The 24,495-nt window shown below is 40.5% G+C and overlaps 1 protein-coding gene across 4 annotated transcripts in view; it reads right to left on the reverse strand.

Moving 5' to 3' along the window:
- Positions 1–1,676: 1,676 nt before the first annotated feature.
- Positions 1,677–24,495, reverse strand: part of CHST9 (carbohydrate sulfotransferase 9) — a 90,827-nt gene continuing 68,008 nt past the window's right edge. For 3 of the 4 annotated variants that reach the window (XM_039549738.1, XM_010396405.4, XM_039549739.1), the window contains 2 exons: positions 20,519–20,556; positions 1,677–5,408 (listed from right to left, as the gene is read on the reverse strand). In XM_039549738.1, coding sequence (XP_039405672.1) covers positions 4,311–5,408; positions 20,519–20,556 — 1,136 coding nt within the window. In that variant the 3' untranslated portion in view covers positions 1,677–4,310. The remainder of the gene's footprint in view (positions 5,409–20,518; positions 20,557–24,495) is intronic. The other variant, XM_039549740.1, reaches the window with a different exon arrangement.

Genomic DNA, 24,495 nt, shown 5'->3' on the forward strand with positions numbered 1-24,495 from the left:
ACAGCCTGAGGCATGAGTAGCTCCAATAAATTTGGCCTTTTGGGGGAGTTCCACCAGAGGAAATTTCAGGAGTATGTGCTGTGTTTGATTGCACTGGGGCTGCACACCTCTGACTTTCAGCAAGCAACAGTTTAGCAGCAGTTTTAGAAGAGATGGGCACAATGGCTATGTTTGAGCTTTGCAAGCCAAATACTACCTGGAAAAAAGAAGCTGCCTTTTGTTGATGTATATATCAGAATTTAAAAATGCACAACTATGCAGTTTAACTTACTTAGATTTTAATTATTTATTATTTTTAAAAAATTGTTATGATATAATTTTGTTTTATTGATACTGATTCATTTTAGAAGAAAGGCAGAACAGTAGGTTCCAAAAATCAAGTTTTAATTTCAGGAGGGAAGCATGGCTGTCTGCTGTTTGGAAGAGACACGAGCCAAGGGAGCACTCTCCAGCCTTCCCAAAGACTCCCTGTATTGCCTTTACAGCACATTTGACTTGCTCTGACAACTGACCTGCATTAGAGAAGTGCTTAGAGATCTTAAAATGAAGAAATGTTCATAACTAAAAAGCATTTACTGTAATGAAGCCCCTTAAAAGAGGCTCTGCATGTCACAGCTGATCTCTAGTGTAGATGTAATTGTACTGAATGCTGTGGAGTGTATTTTCATTCCTCTTCTGCATAGGTTCAGTATAATTTTCTGAGTAAAGCAAACATCTGTGCACAATTGTGGAGATGAGATTCTATGCTAGTTATAGTGGATGACCTTCAGTTTTTGTTTGCGCCCAGGATTCTTACAAAATATAAACGAAGTGACAATGCAGCCTCACACTTTGACCTTTTAAAATTTACTTTTAAAAATAGAGGTTATCTTTTATGCTGAAAATTATGCCTTTATCTCTTATAATCCCATAAGTCAGATATCACAGTCCCACTTCAATTACGCTAAACTCTTATGTTAATTTTAAATCATGTAACTTAATTCCTGGCAAAGCAGGCTGGTGATTTTCAAAATGTGGTTAATGAGGCAAAGTACAATCTAGATTCTGCTACTGAGATCATTTGAATCCCTTAGGTTGCTGAAGATGACTATGGAGAGGCTCTTCTTTACAAAAGTCTGGGTTAGATTCTCAAAAAATGAATTTTTAAGTGCAGTTTGGGGCTATGAAATTTGAAGTTGAGCATACAAAGAAGTTAAATTACTTTCACTAGAGCCATAGAACAACAGTGCAGCTAAAACAATTACACCTCTGTGCACATACATGCTTTTAAGACCTTAACTAGTGTCCTCCCTCCCCTGTTAAATCACAAATGCAAACCATACCAGATTTTTAGAATGACTGTCTAGGGACCTGATATCCATGTCCATGGATGTATCCAAATCAATGTCATTTTCCCTATCATTTGCAGAAACCAAATATTTGCTAATAATTTCTTGCAAGCCCCTCTTGACTCAAACAATAGCTTTATCTAAGACCAGCTAGTAGATGAAATCTTATGAGACTGTGCAGCTTTTTCAATTATAGCTGCCCCCCCAATCTGTCACTCTCTGATCAGAAAGGCAGAAAGTTTGCCACTAAAATGAGCTCAGTGTGAAGCTTAAGTTCTTCAGAAACTTTGTCATTTACTAATATTAATTTATTTTTCTGAATAAAAGTATTCATACCAAACTCATATATAAATTGGCCTCTATTCTTTATTAGCAAGTTGCACTTCTTTCCTCATGTGCTTTTTTGAAAATGCTAGTACCACTAGTGTGCTATTTTTTTGTCTCTAAATTAGCAATTAATTAACACACATCCACAACAGACAAGACAAAGCAAATATATAGACACCCAAAGGTTGGTGGACATTTTTTAAAATTTAAATATATTACATTCAATGGTCTTCCTATAAGGCAAGAGAGATTCACTCAGGATTTGAGGTTGAATTCAATACTTAAAAGAGCAGAGAATCTAGGGGTCAAACCAAGGTTAAATCCGAGGCAGTTTTCACATGAGTTAGAAGGTTGCATGGTACAAAATCAAAACTTTCAGGAGCTGTTCTTTGATGTCCTGATGCATAGTCACACTTGAGAGCAACAGCCATGGAAGTGCATGGTCAAGTTAAATAAAAAAAAAAAAATCCTGAGGGGTAAAGACAAATGGGAACTCAGTAACACCATCCTGTATTAAAAGTGGGAGATTTTTGTTCACCTGAGGAGAAGCATGCATGGGGGCAGTTAAAGTGTCAGCTATCCCCTCCCTAACACGGCTACTGTTAACACCTGTAGGTCCATCCAGGCACAGCAACAGCTCACACAAACAACTGTGTGCATGTTTACCTGCCCAAGGCATCCTTGCAACTTCTCATTGGTGCTGAGCACATGCATCTCCCCACACCTCATGCTGATGGATGGCTTTTTCCTTCTCCTCTTTGCTCCATGGCCCCAGGGAACAGGATGGTTTAAGCTATGGGTGCTGCTAGCCACAGACAGCACAACCTCTGACTTGGGCTGCCCAGTGTGCTGTTACCTTTTCCCCTTGGAGTGGCCACAAGGAGAGATGTGCAGAGCCTGTTTGTTTACACTCTGGCACCACAGAGACTGGAGGTGGCTTTTTTCCCCTCTTCTGAGGAGAAAAATGAGGGAGAATCAAGCAGAGAGGATACCTAGGAAATGATCTGGCCTTTCAGTTGGGACCCACAATGACTCCTGGGGAAGGACTGAATCTGTACATTTGCCTGAGATGAAGGAAAAGAAAACAATAATAGCACTAGTCGTGACCAGTGGTTGGGAACAGAGGAAAAGGGCATTTTACTTGCATCACTATCCCATCAGGATGTTTCCTCACTCTACAACTTGCTATATCAAGACACTGGAGCAAGATGCTCCAAACCATTCCAGAAAGCAAGGCATAGGTGACATCTTTATTGTGGAAGGGCACAGAGATTTTTCCCCGTCCATTTTAGGGATTTAATCTAGTGATGGACTTGGTAGTGTTAGGTGAATGGTTGGACTCGGTGATCTAAGAGGTCTTTTTCCATGATCCTATGATTTTGCAGAGATTTCTCCCCCTCCTGGGACACCCTGGCCACCCATTGGGCAAGACAGGTTGCAGGAACAACTGCATGTGTTGGTCAGGCAGCACTTGTGGGAGGAGAGGAAAGGGAAGGGTAGAAGGCACCTTTTCCTTTTATAACCAGGACTGTGGGATTCTGGACACATCTTCCTCTAGGACAAATCACCAATACACATTACAGCACGTAAAACTGCAGCACCCACCTCACTCCTGGGGCTTGGTGACTGCTGGCAAGGCAGGCAGGACAGCAAAACACAGGTGACTTCAGGAAGTTCTGGGGGCAGAACCAGTTTATAGCTTTGGGAGGCAATGGGCACACACGCCTTTTCTGTAGCAGATTGCTGGGAGCTGGGCTGGTAATTGGATCCCAGCAGACTGAGAATGATCACAGCAGTTTCATTGCAGTTGCTTCTCAGTACAGACCTTAGAATATCCCAGACCTACCATGCTGAAACTTCGTCCATTTCACCAAAAATGAAGACTACCACGAATATTGGGACCACAGGATGCATGTATCACATGTAATGATGCATCCACTGTACATTAAAATCTTAATTTTGTTGAATGCAGCAGCTCTCTGAAAGGAAGGTCATACTTGTCAACTCCAGTGCATCAATCAAAATGAGATAGTGGACTGGTCCTTCACAGGTTTACCCAAATTTACTCATCAATGGAGCTGCTGCGTTATTTTTAGTTTGATGCATTTGTATTCAAGAGCATCCTTCAATAAAAAAATCAGGTCTAAATTTGGCTTCAGTCTAATAGTAATCAAAAAGCCAAGCCTTGCAACTGAGAACACCACAAACATTTTAGAAAATTAGCCCATGATTCTTTATTAATAAGTGACAGAAAGTAAAAATACATTCAAAAGTTTTTTCAAAACCAATTTCTAAAGCAAAGACACCAAAAAAAGAATCATGCCACTCTGAATGATTTTTCTTAAACCATTAAAAGAACATTAGGTAAGCTAATGCAACAGCTAGCTGAGCTACTGCTTCCATGGTATAATCCATAATGGTAAAAGCCACTTTTCCAGGCATTTTAGTACAATTTATGCTGTTTACAGGACTTTTTTTCTTTGCATTCTCCATAATTTAGTATCAATTGATATCACTCTAGCTTATAAAATCCCCACTAAGTCAAGACAACTCTACTTAGCAGTAACTTCATTTCCTTTCAGGGCTAATATCAAAGTAGTTGTTTTGAATCCCAGAATGATAAATATCTAATAGAAGCCTGAAGCTATTCTGGTGCTATACAAGTGGTGATGTATAATTGAACATTAAGTAATCCAAGTGATAGAAGTCATAGGTCAGCTGTCTCTCCTCCTTAGACAATTCCTTTAAATATTGCCTCACTACTTCTGCACTTGTTCTCTCATCAGAGGAATGTCTGTCTTTGAATTTAGGAAACTTCAGATGGGCTGGAGCACCTACCAGCTGCAAAAAGTAATTGGCATCTTCTTCCAGGGTTTCAAACCTTCCAATAAAATCGTAGTTGATAAGGCAGGGATAGCAGAGCTTACTGACTTGCTCCCAGTGAATGTCCATTCCTACTGGTCGATGGGAATCTAACAAATATTGGATAAACTCCTTGAACTTAACTCCCGATCCTGTTTTCAATGCTTCTTCATCTGCATTATGTCTATACTTCTTAATTATTGCCTTCCCAAATACTGGATGGTAATAGCTGTTTGGATGTTCAAACTTATCCCTGAAGGCAGATACCAGTCTTTCCATAGGATCCCGAACAAATATAAACTTGGTGTACGTGTTCAAGCGTGTATATATCCCTTTTAGGTCATAACTGTCCAGTTTTCTTAGATGCTTTCCATAGTGCACATCATCATGGGAGATGTTGTTTGCTGAAGCAGCGAGTCCACTGAGCACCATGAGGACCCTTTTCCAGTTGGAGCAGCCTGCTTTCGGCACTTCGCAGTACAGGACCTTGTGCCTGTCCTCCACATAAATTCTTGACACCAGGTGCACCAGGTGGGTTTGCAGCTTCTTTCTGCTGTTGTATGTCTTGCAGAAGTCCTGCAGGAAGGCCCTGCGCTTTTCCTGGATGCTGTCTATGTCCTGCCACTCGTCACCCTTGATGAATGTCTTGTTTAATGGGTGGAGAGCAGGAGGTAGATACACCCCTCTGAACCAGCTGAGAGGGGACTCGCTCGTCTTCTGCTGCTCAGGCAGTCGGCTCCCTGAGGAGGCAGCCACCACACTGAAAGGGTCAGCCCTGCCCTGCCGGTGCCTGCTGCTCGAGACAGCCATCTCACGGCTACTGAAGCCCACAGGAGCGCTTCTCCTCCACGCTGCTTTCCTTGGCATCCCCGGAGGCTCGAGTGAGAAATCCTGCAAACATGGAAAGGTTCAGAACTTAGAGTGCAGTGACAGTCCAGCCCAGCCCAGTCATGCTGCAGCAGCAGCAAGGATGGTGGGGTGTGCTCATAACCAAGCCACATCTGGTTCTACAAAGTCCCTTTTGAACCACTCAATCAATACACCTAATTTAGGAACAAGCTGGGCTAATTACTGAAATACGTGTTTCTGAAAATTACCTGTTAGCACACAGCAGGTCTTCCTACAAAAATAAATAGCTCAAGTCACACCTCTTAGGAAATAAAAAATGGTTCATGCAGGGGGGCTGATAGTCCTGGTAGGGGTGGCCAGGTGCTTTTCTCTACTGAAGACATTTCCCCCTGTGACAGCACTGGCACTGGTGGAGTTGCATGCTCATTCTCTGGAGTGCACTGGCACAATCACAGTAACAGGTGTTGGATCTACTCCCACCACTGTGACTTGGAGCAGCCATTGTCCCCCAGTGGTGGTAGGGGACAAACAAAGGGCTTCTAAACAGTTGAGCAGGGTAGTTGGTAGTTGGTTTGAGCAGGGTATAATGACAGACAAAATTGTTTCTCCAAAAAGGTCCTACTCATGTCCACCTACAGAGAGATGATGGATGTGGATGCAATGGACTGAATGCACATACAGGTGTCTGTGACACACATTCCTGCACCTGAGCTGCTTTCACAGCTGATAAGGAAAATTAGATGCCTTTGGAGCCTATTCCATCTGACTTACTTAAACATCAACATTAATGACACCAACTAACTAAACACCAACTAGTGACCCTGCAAAGAATGTGAAAAGATGAGACTTTCCTCCCAAACATCTCTTTGTAAGTCCCCAGCCACTGTGCAATCCATAAACTGCAGGAACAGCAAAGCTTGCATCTGTGTTTTGACATCAAATTATTCAGGGTCTTGTATCACGTAAGCTGACTGAAGAGTTTCTTGCAGTTTGGGTATTTCTGCTCGCTCATTCCTGAGTGGGTTCTCATGTGTCTGCTAAGGCTTGTAGTTTTTTTCTCCTGTTAGTAGGCAAACCTGCTGCATTGGGACACCTCCACAGCTGCTTATTTTCATTATATGTCTGGAGAGGGAAGATGCTGATTGACACATTTTTAAACATCTTCTTACAAGTAACAGACAGACAAATGGTTAGATGGGCAGACAAGCGCAGACTGCCTGACTGCTTCTATAAGTCTAACTTTTTTGGAAATCTACATAAAAAGGCTTTTCTGCCATAAAATGATTAAACATTTACTGGAAAGTTGATTTGTGGACTGGCAGATCATAAGTGTGGATTTGGGGGGATGGGAAAGTTCATAGGCTGAATCAAATAAAGCTGTTAAAAATTCAGAGGAGTAATGTAAGAAATGGTAATGAATGGAACACATTGGTAATGAATTCCAGTTTGAAATAAAGCCTATGAAAAAACAAGCAGTTCCAAGAAAAGTTAGCATATGCTGCAGTGTAATAATTTCCCATAACAAAAACAAACCCAGGGGATCAGGCTTTTCTGTACTGCTGCAAGCCACTGACAAGCAGGTTTTTATTCACCACACTGATTTTTGTATTGGTGAAAACAAATAAAAGAAGAGAGTCGCGCAGGACTTGTGTGTCTGTGAGAGAGAAGGCATGTTGGTGTTTTTAGAGATGCAAAAGGATACTTGAATTCATTTGATTTGATGTGGTCAAACTATATTTCTAATATAATTTAAAAAAAAATATTTCTGTCAAATATTTTATTCTTTAAAACAAATGAAATACACATGTCTAGAGATTTGTCCCTTCTGCCCCAGGGTGGAAATAATTCAGGAGCTAAGTCAGTGTGCAACAACAGAAAGCAGTGCTAGTACTAAACCAGGGTATGACTATGAGCCTAATGGGAGATTCAGCATCACAGTGAATGGCAAAGAGCCATTCTTACAACTGCTCCTGCAGAACCACAGACTTACAAATAATTTAAACGTTTTTACCTTAAAAGAGAAACCAGGAACTTAAAAAGGTGAAATGAAAAATATGGGATACTCAGAAACCAACCACACAATGCAAGGCTCAACAGAAGCAGGAATAAAATTATAACAATGCTAAAGTTAACTAAAGATTGTAATTTTGTCAGTGAGGCTCTGGGGAATTTGAAAATTTAGAAGACAGTCTCCAGTGATACATGACTGTACTGGTGTTCCCCAATGCAGAGAAAACTCAGGAGAGGGCAGTACCTCATGACTTCCTAAGGTATGTCAGCTGAATTTAGCAGTTTATTTCTGTGCAAAGAAGCTTAAACCATCTGAATTTCAAACTAAAGCCACTAAAATGAACCCTACACTTCAGAGGAAAGTTCAGCCTTCTCAAGCTGTCCTGAACTAGTGGAAGATGCCCTTGTTCCACTAGAACAGGAGGGAAAAGGACAGACTGAAAGGTGTGCGTGGTCTTGATTTTGTTCCATTTCAAAGAGTCTGCCTGCGATCTAGGACCAGCCTGAGGGGGTAACCCAAGATGCTACCAGAGGAAGATTGTATTTTAGTTGCAGAAACTGTGAATGCAACTGTAGGAATCCCTACTGAAATATTTTTCGTGGAATTAAAATCTTCAGAGAAGGATGGACAGAACTATTCAGAGAAATCTCAGTAACACCATAAAGGAACAACATATGCATAGTTGGAGTCAACTGAAAGGGGCTCTTTCCTAGTGAGATGAGGCAAAAGATATAAGAATCTATTAGGAAAAAAGGCCCAAACAGAAAGCAAAAGGAAAAAAAGTCCCCAAACCAAAACCAAACCAAAAATCCTACAAGCCCACCCCTCCCTCCATAAACCAAACAAAACCCCCTAAACAAAACCCAAAAACTAGGGGAAAAGCAATGATACAGGAAGATCTGAGGACCAAGAAATTATCTAAATATGTAAAAGATTATAAGTTGCTTCTCTTTTCCATTTCTCCTTCTCTTTGAGACACTTATCCCACTATTGGCTAATATAAGTTTTTATGGTCTGCATGGGGGATAGTGTCCTTGCAGTGAATGCTAGCTGTAACTTGTTCTGGCTAAGAATGGGAGTGGATAGTGATATTTTCCAAAGGCATAAACGGCTGGTGCATTGCCATGGAAGTTTTCTAACTTAAAAAAATTGAATGAATTAATGAATGAATGAATGAGAAAGAGGGAAAGAAAGAGACAGAAAGAGGCGAGGAAGAGAGAAAAAGAGAAAAAGAGAGAGAAAAGAAAGAAAGAAAGAAAGAAAGAAAGAAAGAAAGAAAGAAAGAAAGAAAGAAAGAAAGAAAGAAAAAGAAAGAAAGAAAGAGAAAAAGAAAGAAAGAAAAAGAAAGAAAGAAAGAGGAAAAGAAAGAAAGAGCAAGAAAGAGAAAGAAAGAGAGAGATCAAACCTTTCTATACACTTGCCTGAGTAACTAGGTTAGTATCTAATACAGGTGAGATGAATGAAAAGATGAATTAAGCTTTATTTTTGGTGAGAAATGTTTAACTAGAGAGTTTTCTTAGGAAACTAAGAGAAATTGTTTAATAGATAGCGCCCTGTTCCTTAAGCAAAGTGGACTGCTATTCTGACATCTATCTGCATGAGAGAGCTGAAAGCCACATATTCTGAAAGGATTTAAATATTTTATGACACCAGTCTTACATAAAGTGAGGCACCTTCTTTGGGTTCCTCTTGGTGCCAGTGATTTTTCAATGTTCATTTTATGACACTTTAAAGATCTGAATACCTCTATATCTTTTTTTTCTCTTTTTTCACAGTGGGAACCAGTAAACAAAAAACTTGCAAAAGCAATAAACACTTTTTTAAAAAACCCATGTCCATCATATCTACATTCCTAACATTCCTAAGATTTCCATCCCACATGCTGCTGAGCATTGTTGTTTTGGAAAACACCTGAACATCCACCAACAGCAGGCAGCATGCAGGTAATATCAGACACTAACTCTGGATCCAGATCTTCCCACACAAACAGCCCTTACCAAAGTCTTTGAGCCAAGTGTCCAAGGACAGGAATGTCCATTTATGGCTTTCCAAAGAGCTGCTAAGTTTGGGAACCAGCTGCCTGACATGGGAGATGAACTCCATGGTTACCTTGGAAAGATGCAAGGCTGTCCTTGAGACATGCTGACAACCTGTGCAGCAGGTGTGTACATTTTATCTGAGAATTAAAACCCAGTGAAGTGTTGCACCTTTGCCAATAATTGTGCAGAGATCCCTGTCCTCTGTTTGCATGAACACATTTGAGAGGAAGCTAAGAATTGGCCATGAGCACAATTCAGAAGAGTATGCACATTGCCTCTGCTTCAGTTTAGATAGGCTGGAACTGAAGACAGATATGAAAATTAGTTAAAATTCGAGGAATAAATGGAATTTAATAGAATAGTTGTGTGGTGTTTGGCTACTCTGAAGCTGTTGAAACAAAAGACATTTTAGAGTCATTAATGAGTCCATGGATTTTTTTTTTTTTTTTTTTTTTTTTTTTTTTTTTTTTTTTTTTTTTTGGCATTTTTATTGCTGGAGATGCCCTGCTTCTCCCCATCCACAAAAGGATTTTTCCTCACTGTAAAAATAAGTAGCCAATACCTTCTTTTATACACATTGAAGCTGTCTTTTCCTTTAATACCTCCACAAGCCACTGGGGTAGAAGAGATTGACTACTGCCAAGAATGGCTAAGACTCATCCAATTATGCTTTGTGGTGATTTTACAATGCATGGGTGGGATCTCATCTAGGCAGTTTGCAATTAGAGCAACTCACCATACAAAAAGATAATGATGTATTGGAAAGGCTGATATTCCAGGGCTGATTTACAAAGATTTAATGGCCTGCAGTGCAGACAGTGCTGTGTTTCCTAAATGCCTTAGTGCTGGATATCCAATTTTACTAACAAGAATAATAAAATTACATAAGCCCAACAGAAAACGTAGCACAAAGAACAGTAAAGGAAAGAAATATTCTGTTTTCTTGTGCTTTTCTCTGCTGCCAACTTACCTGTTTACCTAGGATGTCTCTGTAGAAAACTGACGAAAAGTCATTAGAGACAAGGTTCATTTTCCAGTTCACACTCTGACTCTGTAATGATCAGGCAGCACATGGAGATGAGTCTCTTAACTTAGGTTTTTAGTTAAAGGCAGCCTGAATACTGGAGGACCATAAAACAAGTATCCTCTTACTTCGATGGTAGGTATCTGTGAGCCTTCTAAAACTTTTTCACATAATGGCTGGATGGGGCTCTGAGCAACCTGATCGGGTTCAAGATGTCCCTGCCCATTGCAGGGGGATTGAAGTAAGTAACCTTTGAAAGGTCCCTTCCAACTCAAACTGTTCAATGATTCTGTGATAATTGGTCACACTTAGAAGAATCTCTTAATCAGAGGACCGTGATTGTGGCAGATAGCTCAGACTTGGTATGCAGTTTAAATATGAGGAAAAGTTTGCGTGATTCCTGTTTTCAGCAAGCTAGTGAAGCCCGCATCTGTTACTACCTCACTTTAGCTGTACAAACACGTGGAGCTGTACTTGTATGTGCAAGTTTTCTTAAGCCTGCCAAAAGGACAGATTATCCTAACTTCTTTTGTGCTAGAAGACTATTTGGGAAACATAATTCAGAATGGCCAGACTCCTCTACTACTGAGCTAACATGTAAATATGCTAAGAACTCTCTCATATCATAGCAGCTGTTTAGTGTAATGTTAGTGAGCTAGACAAACTCCCACAGGATCTCCCAGTTGAGAGACTATCCAGGCTGGCCACAAGTGACAGAAAATGTTTGCTGATGAGGTGCTTCACCTTCCATGCAGAGGAGATAAACCTCTTGATTCATCACTTGTGCTTGAAACAGCTACTCCAAAGATAATAGGCACCACTAACCCCTCACCTCCCAGTGGAGTCATGAATTTTTGGCTTATCTAATTTATTCAGGGCATATCACTGATGCTACATTCCTCAAAAGCCAGAGGCAAGACCTTACTGTCACAGAAACCACATTTTCCTATAAGATATGTATCCCTAAACCACATGTACTTGAACCAAGCATCTCAAAGATTACTAAACAAGTTGAGGGAAAAAAAAAGAAAGAAAAAAAAGAGTGTACAAGATACTCAGAACTTCCAGCAGAGACTAAGAGGGAGACTTCATAGTTTGTAGATGAATTACAATTAGGTTCAAAGGAGATCCTTGTGAACTCTGAGCCAGACACAATATAGAATAACTGATCATAGTAAGAAAAAAAAATACTGCAGGTAAATTTTAATTAACAGATACCAGTAATTTTAAATACTGCTTTTCAAAACACAGCTTTGTGAATCAGTGACTATTGCCCCTAGAATCTGTTAGCAGAAAGTCCAGCATCTCATTGCATGGTGACTTGGAGCTATGGCAAGAATACAGACCAAGAGAGTGAAGAAGGAACGGGCAGAGGGAAAGAGAGTTGTTTTTTCTTTTTCTATGGTGTGACCAAGTGTCAGTGATTGGTGTGGAAAAATTCGAATGGAGAGTACCAATCCAGAGATGGTTTTGGAGAACAACCCAGGCCCACAAGCAGTGGAGAAAGTGGAGAGGCCCAGTGGGGTAAGACAAACAGTAAAATGATCAGGAGTATAGAATAGTACCATCCCCACTTCATAAGGGGACAGGAGAAATCCATTTCAGTCTTTGGCTGAGACCTCATAGATACCTGACTCCTGGCTTTGCACCAGGCTCCCCTCTTCTCCCTGCCCTGTTTTCATCTGCAGAAAGCACAAAGCCACGCTAATGAGGCAAGACAGTCTGCACGAGCCACTTCCAGGAGCTGATTCACATGGTCAGTGACTTGGATGAAGGAAATTAAGCTCTAATTTACTTGCCAATTCCTGTTGAAATCTGGAACTCTCTCCTGTTTCCACCTTCACAGTCAAAGCATTTGGTTTCTCCAAAGCATGCTTTGAATGGGAGGGACAAAAAAGATCAAGGCATAATTAATAGAAAAAGTACCAATAAAGATGCTGTTATTATCAGAAACTAAGTAACTAGGTTTGCATGACAGATTGAAGATTCACCAATACAACTGCAACCAAGTATAGCAAATATAAAAAGCACTCCACTCCCTTATTACAAATAAATAAGTAATAGTGAAGGTCAATTGATAGCAATAATAAATTGGCTTCAGGATAGTGCAATGCTGCTTGTCTTGCTTTCTGGTAACAGTTTTATGGTGCTGGTTCTTTGCACTATAATTTACAGACTTGAAAATAAGCACAGGGCCGCTGCAGCCCAGACAGCTTGTGTTTGGGCAGAGTCTGCAGCCAGTTTGCATGGAGTGCATGTCTCTAGATGTGCAGCTAAGATGCACTGTTAATTAAAGGCAATTTTCAGGTCATGGACCTCTTAACACTTGGCCATATTTAGCCCAACCTCCTTCCTATGCAGCAACGCTTGTTTTGGGTACAGGTAAACCAGTATGTTCAAACTGTTTAATTCTGAGCTCAGTCCTCGGTATTAGTAAAACCCAAGTTAGCTGACAGTGGCCAGAAATCTTCACTGACACTCACTCACATTTCTACACAGAACAATCTCACAGCAAAGCAACTTAACCAACCTGAAATTCAAAATGGACTCAAACTAAACATGGAATACTCATTTTATGAAGCATAGGACTAGTAGGTTTACCTTATGTATACAGGGAGCTTAAATCTGAAGGTGAGAGTTTCAGGTAATCTCTGTATATTACATATTGATCTCTTATTTTAATTCTTTAAGTAATGCTAATGTGCCTACTTTTTAATAACTTAAAGCACAGAAGCAAATCCAATGACCTAAACAGTTCCTGCTGTTGAAAAATGCAATTCCCAAAATTGCGATTTTCAAGTGCATTTCAAATACATATTTGAAAACAAATAATGCCTCTTGCATGTTCATAATTCAAACCAGGAATTTTTGAGCACATTTCATATTTCAGACAACATCTATTTTCCTCTCTAAAGAAAAAGGACACCAGTTTTTTTTATCCAAAGGCATTAGGGGCCATGTCTCAGCCCTCACTGATCAACATGAGCCTGTGCAGGAGAGACCCTGTCCCCATTTCCCTGTCTGCATGAGTGGACATGTTTTTCAGGAAGGGGACCAAACTGCTGGGCATTAATCCTGAAGGTTAACCCTGCATGCTTGGACTGAAACCCTGGCTCCCCTTTTCCAGCAAGTGCTTTGAGAATAGAGGCCTGAAATCTAACCGTGTGCAGAATTAGAAAGCAGAATTCCTTACATTAGTGGCTATGGTGAGATTCACAGGGGTTTTTTTTTCTGGTAAACAGAATCCATCTCTATCTTGTCTGCAGGTAAACACACTTATCTTCCAGCATAAACAAGACATTTTGCTCTTTTAGAAATAATAAGAAAACTTTCAAACGAAAGTAAGTTCAGATGAAGAATATTAATGTATATTCAGGCATGAAGAATTCAATTTCTCCCAAATTGCTTTGGAAGAGATACTAAGATCTCTAGAGGTCTCAAAGCATTTTCTCTTCAATCACGATTAGCATTTAATTCAAATTAGATGACTTCATTGGTAAATAAAAAAGAAATAGAATATAAATGCACTGTAGGTTGGCAAATACGTCAAATATGTTTGCCTACATTTGTACACTTTTAAACAAATTCATGTGGTTTTTTCTAGACAGAAATATTAATACTTGAGAATTGATTGCATTCATAAATTACTGTGGAAAAAAAAAATGGCTGTGAATTGACAAAGGGCATGATCCACTGTACACTCCATCCTCGCACTGACCAACCCTATTTCACTGAAGGGGGCTAAGTCATGTCTTTCACAGGTAAAAGAAAATACACTAGTTTATTCTGTAGCAGGTTTCTGTGTGGCTATCCCTCCAGTACGCATTAATCTGCAAGCAGTGCCACAGCTGATCAGTGTGCCACCCAAACTCTAACTACTTCAAGCACCATCCCTCTTTGAAGCACAGGGATAAGAGCAGCGCTGTGTTTAAGGGTAGGTGCACCTGCCAGAGCCACAGTGTTTGGTTTCATGCAAGTACCTTGACCTTCACACTTCATTTTTCCATGTCTGTGAACCAAGGAAAGATAACAATTGCGTAGCCCATGTGAATATTGTGATTCCTATTTTCTGATTAACAGTGGTAGAAAAACCTTGCCATTTTACAGAGCAAGAAAGGACACAGAAATCTGATAAGCAGGACTGCAGCCCAACTTCCCAGTCCTTGCTGCCCTTCATTGCTCAAACCTCACACCATTTCTTTCAATACTTCTGCTGAGCATTCAATGTGTTGCTTATTCTAATGCTTGCGGGTTTTTGCACAAAAAGAATAATTCTTCATAAAATTTAAGATATTTTTGTCTTCAGACACTGCACTTATGTTCCTGTCTATACAGCCTGAGAAACGGTTTCCTCCAGAAGGGACTGAAAAGGTTCTCATATAAAAGTGTCTGCTGTACTTATTCGAGTAATATTTCTTCCTGCATTTTTTTCTGAGACTCACCATCTTGGTATTATATATTATTCATCAACCATTGAAGGACTGTTACCTTATCTGAACTTGAAGGGGGCAGAGAATGTTATCAGAAGCAGCCCTTATCAGCTTGGAAGAAAGAAAATGTTGCGTGTAGGGAGAAACTGAGCATTTTTTCCCGACTGATTTTTGTCTGATAATATATCAGATAAAAAATTAAAAACTAATTTTAAAAAAGGCAGCTTCTGCTTACTGATAAACAAAATGTGCAGGGGGAGCAGGAAGGATCTTATATTTGACCAGACAGGGCTCAGAGCTGTCTACCTCAAACAAGCGAACAAGTGAGAACCTGCAGGACACGACCAGGTGACCCACCTAGTGGGTCAGGGAAAAGAGGAGTGGCTGGAAAGCTGTCCAGTGAAAAAGGACTGGAGGGTGCTGGTAAACAGCAGCTGGATTTGAGCCAGTGTGTGCCCAGGTGGCCAAGAAGGTCAATGAAATCGTGGTTTGTACCAAAAATCAAAGAACAGCCCAGTTTTACATCCTGTGACAGCTTCCTGAGGGTACACTCCATCCCACCATCCTGGTATGTAATGAAGAAGTTAAACAGTATTTTATTCAGCTGTAACCCCTGGGGTACTCCACTGGTGACTGTCCTCCAGCTAGATCTCATGCTTCATGGATTTGTGAAGGGGAAATTGTGCCTGACCAGTCTGATAGCCCTGTACAAGGAGATGACTGGATCAGTGGTAAGGGGAGAGTACTGGATCTTGTTTATCTCAAATTTCCTAAGGCTTTTGACACTGTCTCCCATAACACCCTCATGAAGTACAGGTTAGGTAAGTGCTCAGTGAGTTGGATTGAAAACTGGATGAACTGCTTAGGCTCAAACCATTGTGCACAAAATGTAGCTGGAGGCCAACCACTACTGCCCCAAGGTCGATGGTGAGTTCATAAGTGTCCCACATCTTTATTACTGACCTGGATGATGAGACAGAACATCCCCTCACCAAGTCTGCAGGCAATACAAAACTGGGAGGAGCGGCTGATACACCAAAGGGTTGTGCTGCCATTCACAAGGACCTCACCAGACTTGAGAAATGGCTAAACAGGAACTTTGTGAGATCTGACAAAATGGAATGCGAAGTCCTGCAGCTGGGGAAGAACAACTCCAGGAACCTGTACATGCTGGGGGCTGGACAGTGGGAAAGCAGCTTTGTAGGAATGGACCTGAGGGTGCTGGAGAAGAAGCTGACTGTGAGCCAGCAATGTGCTCTCGTGGCAAAAAAGGCCAACAGTCTCCTGGGCTGCATTAGGCAGAGCAATTCCAGCAGATCAGGAGAGGTGATTCTTCACATTTGCTCAGCCCTGGTGAGATACAGACACACTGGGAGTGCTGTGTCCAGTTCTGGACTTCCCAGTGCAGGAGACATGGACATACTGGGATGTGCCCAGTGTCTAAATGGACGTGGAGGTAGACACTCTGGAGTGAGTTCAGTGACGGGGCAGCAAGGTGTTTAAAGATTAGGAGCATGTGACATACAAGCAATGGGCAAGAGCTGGTGCTGTTTAGCTTGGAGGAGAGAAGGCTTGGAAAGATCTTATCAATGTATATAACCTGGGAGGGAGGAGGTGGGGGGAGCAAAAAAAGATGGTGCCAGACTCCCCTCAGAGGTTTCCAGTGACAGGACAAGAGGCAGTGGGCACTAAGTGAAACACAAGGAATTCCATATAAATATAGCAAAATACATTTCTACTGTGTGAATATCAAGTGCAGGCATCCAGGAATATCCAGGAATATCCAGGAATAGAGGAATCACTATTCTTGGAGGTACTTGAAATCCAGCCAGATGTGATCCTGGGCAACCTGCTCTGTGAATAAGAGGGTTAGACAAGATGATCTCCAGAGATGCCTTCCAACCTCAACCATTATGTGATTCTATAGAACACATGAGGGTGAAACAATAGTTCAGTTTGTTTAGTGGGCTAAATGCATTAGCTCTCTCATAGATTTTCAAACTCTTAATTTTGGGGGAATAAAGTATATAACACCAAGGAATATGACCCCAAACTAGGAAAACAGAAGCAAGGGACATACCTATCAGATAACCTCAAAGTGGCAGGACTTGGAAGCTGGCATAAACGGACTGAAGTTTTTTTAGCTAGGTCATTTGAGACGGTGAAGGGGGTAGAGGAGAGAACTGGAGTAAACTACAGCAGTGCACAAGGGCAACCAAGGAGTTTGGTCTGAACTGTGAAGTTTTCACTCATATTAATATAGATTTATTACACCATGTGCCTGAAGCGACCTTCAGGTCATAAGCTATTCCTCACCGTGGTCTGAACAACAAACTTATATTGCCATTTAACAGAGGTTTGAGTTGTCTTTGACTTCTTTTCTTTGGCACAAGGCGTACACGTACTGACAGTATGTCAGAGCTGCAGTTATCCATGGTCCAAGCCCAGCTCTAGCAAGTACATTGCCTCATCACTATCCTTTCTGTGTTCCTGCTTCCCCAACCCCATGTGCAGGAAGGGAAATGCTCCCTGACAGAGATCTTAAAAGACTGAGGGATGGATGTGCCACTTCACGAGAGCCTGCCTTGACAAAAACCTCCTCAGTGACAGAACAGGGGGAGAGATATTGTGGAGCACTCTTACCAGTCTCCCAACCTGACCTGCAGCTTCACTACAGAAGGGACAGGCTCAAGTCTGAGCTCAAACACAGCTGGGTTTTTAACCCAAAAGTCTGAATGTGCGAGCAACTTCAACTTCCAAATGCAATTACACCTATTCTTGTCAGTCCTTCAGAGATTCAGAGGCACTGGACAAAACTATATGTAGGAGTATACATTAAGACCACAACACAGACAAATTTGAGTGGTAAGGATGAAACACAAAGGATTTCCCCAGACACATTTTGATTGGTGGTCTGTAATGTGTTGTTTTGCCAGGACTGTTACACAGAAACACAAGGGTTCTTCTTGTTTCCTTGCATTTTCCTCAGCAGTGGTCAACATGCTCAGTAAACAGGCTGTACATTGGTGCCAGGATTTACCCTTGAGGTGGCAAATGTTGTTAAAAACAGGTATTGAAAAGCAGAGTGTGTGCTGTTTCTGATTGACTGGTGGTGGTAGATGACCACTGCTGTTAAATGAACATACATATTTATATACATAAATGACGAAAAAGGTGTTTGAGGAAAACCAGCAAATGTCTTATGATCAAATGTAGCAAAAGCTAGTGAAGACGGTAACTGTAGTGAAGGTTTCTGGAAGCAGATACTACCTTAGTGTTCTATCTATGGCATGTTTCACTAATCTTTGCTTAGGCTTTAGAAGAGCTAAGAACCACACAGAAGCCACAGTGGTCTTCAAGATTAGAGAGGTCCCAGATGCACACAGTCAGGGGTTTATCCAGCAGGAGATCACTGGGACAGCAGCTTTATAATTTCTCCATCCCCTCTCTGTTTCACTCACCTGTCAACAAGATATTTCCTGCTATTTGCCCCTTTGCACTCCTGCTCCTGTCAATTGGTAACATCATCCATCTTCTGCAGAGAACTTCTCCCTCACTTAAATTTCTGGCAGCCAGTTTAACTCCCCATTGCTGAACTGACTTAAAGGGAACTAAAGGATCTTACCCTGCCTCTAAAATTTTAAGTTCAGTATTGAAAACAAAAAGAATCCTTCCATGACAGATATTCCATCAGGATCAACCCCAGTACAAATTTTTTTGTTGAAGCAATAAAAGTACAATTCAAATATGAAGTGCCTCTGTAATCATTCCCTAAATGACAGTCTTGGAAATGAAATTGATTTCTGTTGCGAAACACTCTTTCAGTTCTTGGAAGTCCAAAGGAAATCTATATGAAAGGGAACATCACCAGCTTAAGTAGTATGCATTTAAATGGGAATGTGTACTATTTGTCTCCAAATCAACTTTTTACAACTTTATTTATATATACCCCCAGCATATCAAGACAGGGCAATATTCCTTCAAAATTAGATGTTCTTAAGTTAACTGCAGAGAGACAGAGCAGGTGAGCTATTCAGTGAAGGCAAGACAGTGGCATGCAGGAAAAGACTAAGACTGCACACACAAAATACAGTACATGATCCACCTTTTGAAAATGAGGCAAATACAGTCTTCCTCAGAAAAGGGTAATGGCATCCACAGAGCTGATTTTGTCACACAGAAAATGTGCAGAATTAGGTCTCCAATCAACCATTCACACGCTGCCAGCGTTGCCTCAAGTTGTGGTTTAAAAATACAAGTGCCCCCCCTTCTGGCCAACAAGAACTCCCAAAAGTGGATTTGCAAGACATTTCTGGCTAAATTTAAAAGGCAGTTTCGGTTATAAAAGTTAATTAGACTTGTTCTAGGATATAAATTCTCAGTCAAAGCACAAAACTTCCATTAAATTCCAAAATATTTCTACAGTTATTTAAGAAAGTGAAAGATTTCCTTTGGTTATGCAGTGCCATATTCTGGAGAATGATAAATATCTATCCATCAGTTTCTCAACATAATGAGAATGTTGTAACAACTCTGAATATTACATTGTGTCACAGGACCAGGCTTCCCGTAAGTGTCCTGACATGCAAGGGTTTACTTGGTGAAGAGCGGTGCCAGCTCAGGCTACCGAAAATGACCCACTGACATCTTTGCCATGCTCAGCCATGGCAGGGGAATTGCTGTTAGATCCAAACCAGGCTGCTTTAGGTGCTCAGTCCCTGTCAGGTTAGTCCTTCACCTTGGTGATTAGTTCGCAGGTAACAGTGATGTAATTACGCCAATGCCTTGATATATAGCTTAGAAGGAAGATGGCTTAAGGGAGGGTAATTGCTGGACTGCAAATATTTTAATGACTGCTTTTTAAGCAGCATTTCAAAATAAATCTCACGAACAATCCAGATACCCATTTCTATGGCATCTGGATAACAGTATTCCACAAGAGGACAAGAAGCCAAAGATTGACAAGCAAGCACACTGCTTCTGTGGAGTTGGACCTTTTCAATCCACAAGAGCATGCAATTGAGGAAAGCAAACTCTGGGTTTCCTCCTCTCTTTCTGGTTAGAAATTTTTTCAGTTTCATTTCTGTATGCTTTTTCTGATGCGGAAATGACAAATTACAATATATAAAGGTTTTTTCCTAAGTAATTACTCTTGATACAGTAATAAAGACAAGGCAGAAAATGCCTCTGCAAGCAATGTCACAGTTTAGTGCAGCCTCAATGAAAATTCATGGCAGAAATAACCTAAGAAATACTGAAAACACTGCTTACATGTGCTCTTCAGGTATTTGTATCACTAGCTTTCTGCCTTTTAAAATGAATGCTAGCAAACAGAAGAAAAAGAAATATAATGTGCCACAAAATTTGATACCAATGAACAAATTACCTCTGGGCTTTGTCCTCAGCACCAACACGTTGGGAAGTAGATGAACTGAATTGCTTAAATGGCAGATCTTAGTGTTAAGTCAAAATGATGGCTACTTTTGTGAATTCAACACATCTGCAGAGTGAGCCAGTTGTCTGACACGTGCTCCTAAGCACACCTGTTCATTAGTATTAGTGTGTCCCATGAAGTTCTCCCTTTTACTTGCCACAACTCTTCTGCATGAAAAATTAAGTTAACAAAAAGTATGAAAGTTTCTAAATACCTGATTAATTGTCTCTTGTTGCAGCTTTTTTCCAGACTCTGAAAGGGAAAGAAAATAATTGGTTTGTACATATTTTAATGAACATGACGGGACACGTAGAGCAGCAAACAGCGAATTAGTAAAAAAATAATCAAAACCTATAATTAAGAAACAGAATTTAACATTTAAAAATTACTTGATAGTTTGAAATGGAAATACACCTAAAATAAAAGAAACAGAAGCCTCTCTTATAAAAAAAGATGTGATAGGAAGAAGATTGAGATAGGCAGCCAATCTTGCTATATAGCCAATCTAACCTGGAACCCCACAAGAAATTACAACCTCCAAAGGGGAGAAAACAAATTTCTAATATGTAGTATGAAGCCCTTAATGTTGCAAGATGTACTACGTGACCAAGAGACTGGTAGCATCCAGCTCAGGATTTGACCACTGGAGGAGAAAAGCAACTTCTGCCACTACCTTAAAATAAAATTACATGCCTGTGTCAAAACTGAGGCTTGGCACCAGCTGGCCCAAGGGAGAAATTCTATCCTGATAGTATCCACAAAGTGGCAAGTTGAATTATGGTCTTGTTTCCTTATTCTGGCCTTCTTCTGCAGCGTCCTTCAGTGTGCACCTGGAGATAAAATCAAAACCTAGACCAAACACTGCTTTTCTACCCTGTCTGGGACTCTAACAGCAAGGACACCTCACACCTGTTTTTCCCTTTTCGACCAAAAGGGACAGTAATTTGCCTCATTTACTGCTCCCATGCACTAGGTGCCAAAAGGGCAGCTGGTATCAGTTTGCTACTGGAGACCGTCCACACATATTGGGGAAAGTCAGGAATTTCACACTTGCCTATCCAGCTAGGCTACGTGCACCCCGAAGGTTTTTAAAAATAATAATGATGGGACAGGACTTACAACCTGTCAGTATCACTATTAACTGTCAGGGGAGCCTGCCTAGCTCAGGTGGCTGCCACCTCCAGCCCTGGAAATGATACTCCATTTCAACAAAACTTTTCCATATTGATATGTGTGGCACAAACAGAATTTTTAGAACGAGGTGAAAATATTTAAAGTGTTAAAATACAGTATAAAGACTCTACTCAAAGGAAAATGATCCTCCCTACCCATCCCTGAGACTACTCCTCTTTACAAAGAAAACATTATAGATTATTCAGATGAAGATAATTACTTTAGGCTATATTATAAGATTGTCTCTTATGGTAATTACTTCCTGCATGCTTGTGTTGTGTTTTTATTTGCTAAATATAAAAATCATGCTTTTAAAAAACGCCACAGAGTTATCATTTAGGGGGGGACTTAAAATGTATTCCCTTGCTCACCGAATTCATCTTTAGGAGAAATAAGATTTATTCGTGTAACAAATATTTTAGCCAAATAGATTGTTGGTAATAGAAGATTAAAGGTGTATGTGTTTTTAGCATTCTCTAATGATATACAAGATGCTAGGAAAGCAGAGTGTTTGAAATCTCTGGTTAGATCAACACTATTTTGCTCAAAGGTTTGTGGACTTTGAATACTGATGCTTTCCTGTTTCCCAGTACATTTGTTTTTAGGCTATTTTGATTCACTTTAAAGGAATTTTAATAACTTTCTGTTGACAGCACGGACAGCTGGTCTTGAGAATTAGTGAAAATTCACTTGCTGACTGAGGAAGGAAGTGACATCAATGAGTTTCTAAAGTCAGCCCTGAGGGAAAAGTGTGCTCTGCCAGAGTAGCCTTTCATGCCATTGTATTTCCAGTGATGCCTCAAGATGCAAATTGCCTTATCAATCAGACTTGTGGTTTCTACCTTAGACAAATATAAAAAAAAAAGAACAGAAAGACTGGGAAAGACCTGTGCAGCCATTCCTGACACTGCTAAGAAAAAGGTGAAGAAGAATTTATGGTAGTTCTTTCCTTGTTCTCTCTTCTTTCTTTTGGTGATTTAAATGGACAGTATCAAGGAGAAGGCAGCTGCAGAAGGGGCTGTATGATACGACAGCAATGATGACATGGGTTAAACAGGGCAGAGATTGACTAGGCTGTTAGGGATAGAAGAGAGATCAAATTCAAGGTCACCACTAAATTGAATACTGAGTTCTCCATTTATTCGCTAGATGATCCTTGTCCTCACAGAACAACTATGTGCATTTGGCATAGGCAGCACTTGTGCTCAGGAGGGACCAAGGTCTGTAATAACAGACACATTGCAAATTAGGGTGGAATATATTGGCACCATTGCATGGGGAAGCCTGCAAAGTCCTGGTGTGTACTGTACTATTGTTTAAAAGAAACATCACAAAAAGCAGTGAAAAAACATGAACAAACATGACCTGCAACACTGAGAGGGGGTTCATTTTCCAGCCACCAATAGTTAACAGTAGGGCAGGACAAGGACATTGAAAGTAGGCAGATTTTTTTTTTGTCCCACTTCGGGGTTTTTTTTTGCCTTCTTTTTTTAAATCCCCAGTTTCTCTTATAATGACTAGTCTCTAATCTGTTACTTTTGGCACTCTCAATTTCGAGGAGGAGGTTTCTGTGTCAGTGCCTTGTCATCATTTGTGGTGACCATCAATATTCACCAGCTGGATTCAAGAAATGCCACTGGAGAGAGTGCTCCTAATTCAAAGGACATGAGGCAATGGGACACTGACAAAACCAGAACTGTCAGAACATGTCAGGCAGTCTTACGGGCAACACCTGTGTCAGTCTCATGGAATGCAGGTAATACTTGACACTTGCAAGAAGTTTCATTTCTGGTAAACCTACACGTGTTAAATTTAAAATTTTTGACAGTTTTTCCTGAGCCACTGCAATGAGGTAGCAGCTTGTGCAATAACATCAAACTAACTGGGAAATTTACTACCATCTGCAAACTTACATGGAAGCTGCCCAGTAGGCAGCCAGTGCAGTCCCAGAGCATACTTTCTGCAAATCAGACTGCTTGTGTGTGGCTTGCTCTTCTCCTATATTTCTTCTGAAACTTCATTTTTCTACCTGTCATCTTGCAAACTGTTCCTAAATGGGCTCAATAGTGACACCTGAGCAGCCTTAAAATCACAAGCAAATCCAAAGGCCTTAATCATAGACAATTAACTGATACTTTGTGATTCAAAAGTTGTATTTACCAGTACAAACTATGGTTCTTGTTTGCTGACACTGTGCTTTCCCAACGTGCTAACTGAGGCTAAACTGCTGCAACTGGATTCCAGCGATGTTTTTACATCAGGACTGGAGACACATACCTCTCCCATTTAATTTTTAGTGATTTTCTTTTGTCTCTCTAGTTGCAAAAAGTGTAATGGGCAGTTGACTGGTTGGGATAAATGGCCTTCTTGGGTTGACCGCAAGCTATATCACTTTAGAAAAAAATAATTACAACAAACATAGTTTAAAAGATTTCTCTGTATTTTCATGCACTAATTAGTACACTAATTCCTGTTTCCAGGGCAAGTTGGTTTTTTCAATTTTTTTTTTTTTTTTTGGTTGCTTGTCCGTGATTAAAAGATTACCTTAGTGAGAGGAATAATGTGTGTTTTCTAATGTAACTGACAGCTGCAAGACACGAGAACGTGCCATAATTGCTGCTGTCATGAGGAATGGCAACACTGACTCCTCAGCCTTGTGCACACAGCCTACACAGAGAACAACACGTAATTATGCACTCTATCCTGTGCTTACCTCCATACAAAGGAATGTGATATTTGTGCAGGTTTACAGATTAATCTGCTGTAATTCCCTTTAATATTAAACTACTTCCAGCTCAACTATAATTAAGATCACCAGGTACAAAAGATTCAGATTGGAAATATGAGTACAGTCCAACAAAACAAATAACAGCTTGATGCTGTTTTTTATGTTCAAATAGTTAGCTACATTAAGGATTTTGACAGCATGTTTGTTTCCTAAGTATGTAGATGAAAAAACAAAGGTTTCATTTCAAAAGGCAAGACATTACTATTGTGTTTAATCAGAGAGAAAAATCC

This window comes from Corvus cornix, chromosome 2 (assembly GCF_000738735.6).
Source record: "Corvus cornix cornix isolate S_Up_H32 chromosome 2, ASM73873v5, whole genome shotgun sequence".
Taxonomy (NCBI): Eukaryota; Metazoa; Chordata; class Aves; order Passeriformes; family Corvidae; genus Corvus; species Corvus cornix.